The 10,655-nt window shown below is 32.1% G+C and overlaps 1 protein-coding gene across 1 annotated transcript; it reads right to left on the bottom strand.

Moving 5' to 3' along the window:
• Positions 1-1,207: 1,207 nt before the first annotated feature.
• LOC107414597 (cyclic nucleotide-gated ion channel 1) lies at positions 1,208-6,649 on the bottom strand. Its single transcript, XM_060819891.1, has 8 exons — positions 5,738-6,649; positions 4,479-4,833; positions 4,121-4,333; positions 3,662-3,945; positions 3,004-3,115; positions 2,542-2,796; positions 2,049-2,297; positions 1,208-1,916 (listed from the first exon to the last, which is right to left on the bottom strand). Exons 1-8 carry the CDS (start codon positions 5,791-5,793, stop codon positions 1,374-1,376), a joined length of 2,067 nt encoding a protein of 688 aa, XP_060675874.1. The 5' UTR covers positions 5,794-6,649; the 3' UTR covers positions 1,208-1,373.
• Between the last annotated feature and the right edge of the window lie 4,006 nt (positions 6,650-10,655).

Genomic DNA, 10,655 nt, shown 5'->3' with positions numbered 1-10,655 from the left:
GTTTCATTCTTTTATTATTATCTTAATTATCCTAAGGCCATTAAATCAATAATATGATACATATATACCTCGAAAATTAAGATCTTTATAAGTCTATATCATCCTAGTGCATAGAACTAAAATAAATTAAGAAAAAACTAATTATAACATATTTGTTAAGACTTTATATGTAACATTTTGATATGAAAAACCATTTCGAATTTAAATTATTGATTAAGTTTGACCATAATTTATTAGGGTTGATCAAGTAGGTCGTATACTTGATTTTTTTATACAGCTAAAGTTTTATTTTGACTAGAGCATCATCATGAAATATGCATCATCATTAGCTTATAGACTAGTATAAAGATAAAATGAGAGTTAAATTGATTTTTTATCCATATTAATTATGGCCTTGACTTATGTACTATCGTATACCGCTCATCTATATGAGTTGAAGAATTATGGATTTGTGAGATTATACTTGTTTTTATTGAAACTGATTATGTCGGTTAGTTTTTACTGAAAAACATGTAAAGGAATATTTGAAATATCCCTGCTATGTGTCATCAATCTACAAGTGACATGTGGCCAACTTCTTTTCCTTTTTTTGCTCTTTCTTTCTCCTCTCCCACGACCGGTCCCAATTTAAATGCCCCCACATGGGAACAGCTAGCTATATATATTCCTTATAGCTGTTTCAAATGCTATATTTCTTTTTTTTTTTTTTTTTTTTTTGAAAAATTTCAAATGCTATAATTCGACTACCACTATTGCGCACATCGTACCTCACCAAGTGAAAAAATAGACACATCAGCCACACACAGAAAAATAGTAAAATCTGACATAACAGAATCTGTCAACCATAATCTGGTTGCGAGTGGATATTTGATATAAAGTGTTAAAAGTCAACCTAAAAACCTTTGCCCATTTCAATGTGCCTTTAAGAAAATCATTGTTTTCTTTCTTCTAATAATATAATTTAGGTTCTAATTTGAAGATTATTGTTTGCTTACGCATAATATTTTGGTCACAAAAAAGCCCCATATGCATTCAAATTATAAATTCCATTTCGTCTACCAATGGCAGTAGAAAAGGAGGCAGTTCTGGCTTTCCTCTACTCTCTCTCTAAAATTTATAGAGAAGTCAGGTTTAGTCATTTATTACTCCTTTCTTCTACAACATCTCATTAGCTTTTATGTTCTAAAACCAACAATAAGAGGTCCTATTAGGGACAGCCAATAAGAGGAACAACATATATTTTAAACAAGTGCACAGTTCAAACACAACAGTTATACGAAAAAAAGGACTTAAACAAACTACCCTTTTTCAACAACATTTGGCCCGTAAGTGACTTTAAATCACCAAGAGATGTGTGGTAAATGATAATAGGGCTAAACAGCAGTGCTAATACTTTGGGAGCTGCCACTACCATCAGGGAACCTTGGAGATTCTTTCGGCTTTCTGCTTTTCAGGCGGCGGCGGACTTCTTTTACAGCGGAAAGTGCTAATGGCTCCAACCGTTGCAACTCAGATTCAGTTGAGTGGGTGAGCTTCTTTCTGAAAAGCCACCAGTTTGTGGTGGCTAAATGCTTGGATTCAACGGCTGTAAGAGCTAAAGCTTCAACTCTAGTATGGGATTTGACATTTTTGGTGGAGATTGGAATGTTTGAAAAGGAAGCAAATCTCAATATCAAACCCAAAAGTTCTTCTCCATAGAAATCACCTTTCTTCAGACAACCGACGCTCGTGGAATCAGCTACTCCACCATTAATGCTAGCTTTGAAGTTCCATACAACACCCTGTGTAACGAGAACCATCGAATCAAGTGGTTCTCCCTCTCTAAAAATGTAGCTTCCCTCACTGTACACCACCGGCTTCAGATGCTCACATATCACTTCAAACACTCTGTCATCCATATTTTGAAGTCCTGGCACCTATCATATGAATACATAATTAATGTTCCTTATCATGAGTAACAAGAACTGCATGCCTATATATATATATATATATTATGTTTATTTGGTCTCTAAAAACTTACAAAGACAGATGCAAGTAAATTAACTTACTTTCTTTAGTATAGGCAAGCCGAGATGGAGCTTGATAGATTTCCTATGTTCCAAGGGAAGAATTGAGAGTATGTTTTCCAGATGAACATCTTTGTTGTCCTGCAATCTGCATTGTACGTGCATCATGATAATCGGTTTCAGCTGGCTAGGAATGTCATTTTTATCTATCCAGAGTTGTCCATTTAGTTCCTTCATTATCTGCTGTTGTTTTTTCTCCTCTGATCTAGTAGCAGCGAACTTCCTATATGTCTGCTCCACAAAAAATTCTTTTCAGAATCAACAAATTGGTAATTTATATTTTTGTACATAAGTGCAAAGCAAATAAGTCAGTTCATCAAATCCGACAGTGGATGAGCATCATGAAACAATTTATTTGCTCTGTTTCCACAAAAACCATTGAGTTGGGATATTGTTTTTAATCCCAAAGGTTCAAATCTAAACCGTCTAATAATAAGCACAACATTATTCACATAAAGAAGGCAAAGGAGCTCACTCTTTTCAGCTCATCCATACAGAGAACGCCCTTTCTGTGATCTATTTGATCAAAGGGAAGAGAAGAGAAGAGATGGTCCAAATCAGAGTCATGAATGTCTCTGTCTCGTTCCAATATGTATTGTATGTGTTGCATGATTTTCGGCTTTATATTACCAAGGCCGTGGTTAGATATCCACAAGTCTACTTCTGGCTCTTTCATTTTCATCTTCTGTCTGATCTCGCCCGATCTTATAGTTGCCAATTGCAGATATGTCTGTTCACAACAAATGACCTCAGTCCATTGAATTATAAGCATACACTAGTATTACAGACCTTGCGTTTAAACCCAAAACTGGTAGAGATTGAATATACTAATTAGTATATTATAAGCATAAGGAAAAGTTTCATGATTACTAAGCAGTAATTAAAAAAGATAATGAATTTTCTAGTTTAATAAAGTAAAAGAACATTGAGTACAGACCTGCAGGTTTCCAATAAGATATAAAAAGAGAAGCAAGCCCATGATGGAAATAAGAGCTGCAAAGCAGGTTTCCCATACGTTGGTACTTGTTTCGAGGTTTTGACCAAAAGAACTGCAGAAATTGTTCAAGCAATATATGATCATGAGATGCTAATATAGAGACCAAGGATCAATTTTGTATAGGTGAAAATTTTGCAAGACAGATAGGTAAAAACGAAGCTTGGTGAATCCCATAAACCTTAATTAAGCACCGATGACAGGGGAAACTTGAGTAATCTAGCGAAGATCAGTTTTGTTCGGTTCAAGAAATGTGCATACAGATATCAGAAACTCATAGCTTATAGGGAAGAGATTATGAATATGTATGTAGGATAACATGCATATTTAGAAATGATTATCAAACAGCTGAATATACTAGAATCTAGAGGCAAAAACGTATATATATCGTTTTGTTATAGTGGACATGCCTCACCTTATGGCTTATGGAATGCATGCAGCATTTTTACTTGTCAAGCAACATGTTGCAGAACACATTTCTGAAAATTTTTGTCTGCATCCCGAAACATGTTGTGTGACATTGAAAAATATTATACGCTTTCCAGAAGATAAGCATGCAAGTTTACCATAGCAAAATTGTATATATAGTATATGTCCAAACCTCAGATTTCGTAGGCCCCACCAGAAACTCTGAAAGAACTTTTTTGGAAAATTTTTTGATCCAAGCATACCGGAATCAAGAGCATGGAGAAATATTCCAAAATCAAAAACCGTTGCATTTGGTGGATTGACAGGGCAAAGTTCATTCAGGAATGTCTTATTCCCCGAAGTTTTGCTCTTACAGTCAAAAGTACTTGCAAAACATCCATTTTGTTTTTCACAGGCTTTCTCCCAGCACGTTTCCTTTCGTTGAATAGACAAGAAGTACCAAAAGGCTCCCAGTACCTAGCTACCAAAACAACATTCTGTAACTCCACTAAAAGGTACAAACTTGGGAAAGGTAAATAGGAACATAAATGTTAATGGATCACAATGATCTTTAACCCTCTGCGTTGACATCCAAGCAATATTGAAAAGAAAGGAAAAAGAAAACAAAATAACAAGTTGGAAACGAACTTACATGACTGGCAGTGATGTAGAGGAAAAAATTGAAAGCGCCTTTAGCCCATACATTATCATTGAGTTGGCTGGGAATTCTCCTAAGTTGCTCACAAGATAAGTAGATTCTTAGAACTCTTGGGACATATTGGGAGAGAACAATGAAGATTAAAAACTTCCTCGTATTCAAATATTTTGTCCCTCTCACTTTAAAAAAGAATTGTAGGATTATCACCTGGATAAAGCATTTCACTTTTTGTTTAGGAGGTAAAATTTTCATGTATTAATTCGGATACTAAAGGAGTCCAAGCAAATGTTACCTGTGGAAGTGGAAGAACAGAAAAAATATCAATTAGGACATCCTAGGGAATCCTCCTGGCTATCTCCAAAACATTTGCAACACATCCATTTCTTTTGGAAATCCCTGAGCCATCAACAATACATCTAGCACGAATTTGAAAAATGATGTGCAATATGTAAGAGACGTCCGTGACAGAGCGCAAAACAAGAGCTACATTTTTCAACTTGTTGTCTATTCCAAAGCATTTCTTCTCCTCATTTATAAGGGGAATGTAGAAGAAGAGTGGATCAATTGAAACCGCAATCACACACGAAAATAAGAATATGTTATTCCATGTTGAAGGGTTTGGACCCTTTGGGTCAAGAAATTCCTTTACTTTACTCCATGACCATAAACCTTTCCATTTCCGTGAGTGTTCTCTGGGCGAAGTGACCCTGTATAGACCCATGAAACTATTAGTGTAATTAAATTTCACCCTCTTCAAATTTGGTAAATGAAGTCTTGATGATAAATCAAGGTATACATATACATATATATATAGAAATGCTACAATCGAAGTAGTCCATTGAATAGTGGAGGACACACGTCCCGCATTGGGTTACCTCTTTTAGTTTTAGTAAAATTGTATATAGATATGTAGAATAATTATCTGATTAAAATATCCTGACTTTGAATATATATATACATATATATATTATTTTGATATGTTAGAAATTTAATTTAATTCCATTTTGTGTTCTAATGAAGTTGCCACTTACCCAATTAAGGTTGTACATTTAAATTAGCAATTGGTGTGTCATTCCTTGCATCTATCAAGCCAACAAGTTTCAACCTTACATTAGCAACATGTTTGTAATTGAAATTAGCTATATATTTATATGTGTATGAGTGACATATTAAAATCTTAGTAAGGTAAAATGTCTGTTTTGGTAGCACGATTGGACAAGATTATTATTTCGAACAGAAGAGGATTGGATGAGATAAAAAAATAATTCAATGTTTAATATAAAAGAATTGGACTAACTTTTTATAGTAATTAATAAAATGAATATAATTTATCATATAATTTTTTAATTTAAGCAAAATAATTTAAACTAGATAAATATTTTATCTAATAATTTTTAAATTTTTTTTATCTAATTAACTTATTAAATTATTAACATTAATTATCAAAATTGTACATATTAATCTAGTCATGTCCTATATTTGTCCGGCTATCAAATGCTTAGGAAGCTAATAAACCATAAATATATTTTTAACTCTATGCTTATATAAAATTGCATATTCATTGCCAAAAGAATTGATATAAGGGTGGATAAAATATTCCAGAAAGCTAACCTCTCTGCTGCTCCTGTCTCTTTTGGGATACGGCCTGCTGTCTCACGTTTATCCATAACTTGAGGTGTACTTCTGATATGTATGGTCAATGCAGCAATCTTTACAGTTAGTGGACCAAGAGATTTCTTCTATTTCTGGCACCACACAACTTCAGAACATATACCACTTTGAAACAGCAGCTTGGGAAATTAAATACCACTTTCCGTCAAGAGCTAAAGACATAATACGTGATCAAGAAATTCATAATTTCCAACTACATGAAAAATTTTACAAGTTTTCCTTCTTTTTTGTCACCTCTTTCTTCTGCTCCTTGTTTTCTTTAATAATTACAAAGGGCTAAGGATCAAAAGTCACTAGTAAAGTAGAAGCACACAGAAGACAAACAAAAACTGTAACAGAACATACTCTGTTACCCAAAACAATTTGATGCATGTTATTGTTACTTGATGTATTACCCCAAAAAACCAGAAAAGAAGGAAAAAAACGCAAATATGAGTAATTTGTACTCGAAAATGGTCTCAAAATTTAAGTTTTCACGTTATTTTATTTGTTTTATTATTTTTATTTTGGTACCAACCAAGCCAATAATTGCAAATGCAAGAGGATAGAATGAATTTCAGCAAGCACGTCAATCAGAAAGATACTATGCTTTATAAGAAATTGAAGTATATAAGAGAGAGGAATACTCACTTATAATGAAGCTTTAAACCTCGTGATAAGCATTTAATAGGCCTTAATAGAGGGATTTAACGGCAAAGAACGGAGGAAACTTCTTTTGGATACCACTTCGCAACCCATTCCTAACAAAGATAAAAAACGGAGTACTTTTCCATTCATAAACCAATGGAAATTGCATGCCAAAGCGACTAGTGTATGTATATATACATCTATATATTTATACATACACACTGGCAGCAAAAACAATAAAAACAAAATAAAAATAAAAATTGCAGCGAAAACAAGTTATCCCTGCGTGTAGTGGTTGAAAACGACTTGAAAAAAAAGAAAATTACAATGTTCTGTCATGTGCATATGTTCGCTGTTCTTACTTATCCGGTACTAGTTTAGTTCATCTGCCACTAATAGAAAAAGAAAACACTTCAAAGTGGACTGCAAGTTGCTATTTTCCTTTTTGATTTGCCAAAAAGGAAGTTGCTTTTTCACTTTCTTTTGAAATGTATCAAAAAACCAAAAAAAAAAAAAAAAAAAAAAAGTTGCTTTACTCCTTTTTTTTATTTTTTTATTCTTTATTTGTCGCTAGTTAACCATGTGTAACGCAAGGCGCCTCAAATTTCCATGCCAATTATTCCCCAATGTCCTTAAAGACTCAAGATTTTTTTTTTTATTTTTTTTGTCAGCATCAATCTATTAAACTTTAAGATCATGTGAAGGATGTTAAGTTGATATACTTGTATATCCACATTTTTCGATTTCATCATGATGGTAATCCATGGTGAGAAGCTATGCCCATTCCTATTGGACATTTTTGTAACGATAAAAAATAAAAAAATAAAAAAAAAATTATAAAATTCTATGCCCATGCGATATGGCATTGTTGTGATGATCTAAAATCTCTAAATTTTTGACAGCAGTCATCATTGATTACCACTCCTTACAATGATTACCATTCCGTACAATTTTACAATTTGTCACTGTGTAATTACTAATAGGTTTCATTTTAATTATGTTTTAATTGTTTTTTACTAAAAATAAAAACCATTATGATAGTAATTGTCATAAAGACCAGAAGCAATTTTTTTTTTTTTTTGGGGTCAAAAACTACCCTAACTATTATGGTAGCTTTTTTTTAATTTTCTCAGAAAAAGCATCGTGCCTACTTGATAATTTAATTAGTTATTATTAATTATTTTATTTTTTTAAAATTTATCAATATTAATTCTATAAGTTTTTATATAGAATTTTAATTTTTTTTTTCATATTTATCAAAAAAATTCTACTAGTTTTTAATATTTGAATTTTAATTTTTAAAAATTAAAGTAATATTAAATACGCCCACATCCGTTTTTTTTTTGGCAGTATTTCACGTGCTGGCTTCAAGTTACCCTCTTTATATTAGAATATAATAGCAAATCCCCTTGGTTATTACCAAAATTCTAAAATTATCTCTCTTAATTTTAGAAATCAAATTACTATAAATTTCTCCTAGTTAATCTTAGATTGTGTTTGGTAATGTTTTTGGATTATAAAAATTAAAATTAAAATTAAAATTAAAATTAAAATTTTAAAAAAGAACTTTTACTTTTTTGTAAAGCATTTTTGCTTAAAAAAAGTAATACAAAAAGTAAATGTTACAACAAAATCAATTTGAAAGATTCCTGTTGGCTTTATTCATCAATATTTTCTCTATCCAAAATTATTGGCCATGTCTTTTTGTTATACCAAACTTCTAGGACCATGTTTGGATTAAGAAATAAGAAGAAATATATATATATATAGATATTAAAGTTATCAGTGTCAGGACCCGTTCAAAATTCCTTACCGAAATCCTAGACAAGTCCTGATCCCAAAGAAACCCTACCAGACCTTCCAATGGAAAATCTGGCAGAACCTCCCCTAAAGGTTGGACTAACCAAAAATTTCCTGCACTGAAAACATATTTCTATAAACATCCCCTTATTCCTCCCACGTTACTACAATATAATTTCACAAATTTGCAGCACTCCAAATGAATAACAGTAAATCAGTGAATAATTAATAACTAAATATCCAATATAGTATACAGAGCAGTATACAAATAAATGTGGAATAAATACAATATCAAATAAAGAAGCAATACAAGATGAAGAGGAAAAAAAGAAGAAATGATTCTTGGACTTTCGGCAATGAACTGAGACGTTGGGCTCGCTTCAGACGATCAACGTCTCCCAACCTGGACCTAGGGCAACGGAATTTAAAAATATGATATACTAATCATCTCAATGAGTGACCCTATCTACTGTATAATTATAAAACAACGATACTTATGGCACATTTGATTAATTGGGAATAAATAAGTAAATAAATAATAATTAATTGAAAATGATATTTTCTCTCAAAACCCTCGCTATTCACTCCGTTGGAAAGGTTTCCCTTTTAAAACATTTTCGCAAAACCCGTTATTTGTATTCCCCGAAAACCAAGGATTCAATTAGTCAACTAAATATCAAATAAAATATAATAAATCAAGCATCCAAAATTTATAATGAAAATAAAATAAGAATAGAAATAAAAATAATTTCGTAATAATTACTAAACGATTGATAATGTCACAAACAAATAATATAAGAATATTAATGAAACTTACATTAAAACAATTCAGGAAATAATTAAAATAAACCAATTTATTGAATAATTAAGCAAAGGAAAAAGAATTAAATCAAATTAAAACCTCCATTTGAAATAAATAATAAAAACAACATTAAATATATTCTTAATTTAAATACAATTTCAAAATATTTATTTTGAAATCCATGATCCAAAAATCACTTGATGCACCCACTCTATACCAGTGGTGCCAACAGTACCCAGCGTCCCAAGGTACCGCCAAACAGGAGGTTAAAGAGAGAAACCGGCATACGGTCGCGTGGCATCCCACCGAGCCACTGCTAACAGGCGTCCCGGCCATGGAGGGGTGGTCTACCCTCATCCGATGGCAAACACAAGACAACCCCATTATCACTTGTGTGCTACTCACACCCACCTGCGCACTCATCACATCCACCTGCGCGCTAATCATATCCATACATAAAGAACACCAGTACGTGTATGGTGCATCTAAAAATCATAAAATCAATATTTTTCAAAATCTCAAACTTCCATAAATATCATCGGATTTATTCCATCCAATTAAACCCGTAAATTTCCACAATTCCTTTATAAATCATCGTCATAAATCCTTCACACAATTTCCATCAATTTCAAATCCATCAACTTTCAAATGCATCAATTTAAATATACAAATTTTCCAATGGCATAAATATTTTTAAAACATAATAAATTAAATCAATATTTCTTTCTCAAATATTCAAAAACCAGTTTGAATCAAAAATATGAATGCCATATAAATTCCCTATATAATTAATTCATATAATTGTGCACAATAATTGAATAATAACCATGGCAACAATTAAAATAAATCAAAACCATAATTTCTTTAAATTCCCAAATATATTCTTTTGGCACCAAAATATATATTAAAAACATTATAAATTGGCAATACAATTCTAGATAGAAATTCTCATAATATTGAACACATAAACATATTTTGAAATATTAAATTATGAAATATTCCAACAAATTAATTTGATAATTAATAATTTCAATTTCAATTTCATAAAATTCTTTAAATCAAAATATTTCTTAATATATAAATATTTTGATTCACTCAATTGGGCATCAAATTTCCACAAATAAATCGACTAAATATTTGGCACATAAAATATCAATTTCAAATATTCAATTCACATAAAATATTCACAAATTTAATTCCCGAAATTAATTTGAAGGTGGGTCACTCACCTGGAGCACGCAATCAACCTAAGATCCTTTATGAGATCAATTCCACGATGTACACATGCTCCTAGAACAACAATTCACACACAGTCAAATAAATTAATATTTTATTCGGATAAATAATACCCGGTACCCGGGGGTTAAACACAAACGTTAACCAAAATTGACGAGTAATATACCGAAACGAAGCTTATGGAATGAGGATCGTATTACCGGCCTCCATTGATCCCAATTCCGCCGGTGGTGGTCGGAATTTGCCCGGGAAGTACCGGCCGAACTTGAACTTGAGAGATCTCTCAAATGGTGGGGGCTTTGGGCAATCTAATCACGGAAATGGACTCAAAGGGGTCGAAAATGGTGGGATAGAGGTATAGGTCGAGCTGGGTTGGCCGGAAAACACAAGAAA

This window comes from Ziziphus jujuba, chromosome 8, assembly GCF_031755915.1.
Source record: "Ziziphus jujuba cultivar Dongzao chromosome 8, ASM3175591v1".
Lineage (NCBI taxonomy): Eukaryota > Viridiplantae > Streptophyta > Magnoliopsida > Rosales > Rhamnaceae > Ziziphus > Ziziphus jujuba.
The sequence above is the reverse complement of the archived record's forward strand: the minus strand, read 5'-3'. Positions and strand labels throughout refer to the sequence as shown.

Coding starts and splice junctions, on each gene's coding strand:
- LOC107414597 (XM_060819891.1), bottom strand. CDS start 5,793: ATGGATAAACGTGAGACAGCAGGCCGTATCCCAAAAGAGACAGGAGCA. Junction 3,116..3,661: donor TGGGGCCTACGAAATCTGAG/GTTTGGACATAT, acceptor CAATTTCTGCAG/TTCTTTTGGTCAAAACCTCG. Junction 2,797..3,003: donor ATCTTATTGGAAACCTGCAG/GTCTGTACTCAA, acceptor TGTTGTGAACAG/ACATATCTGCAATTGGCAAC.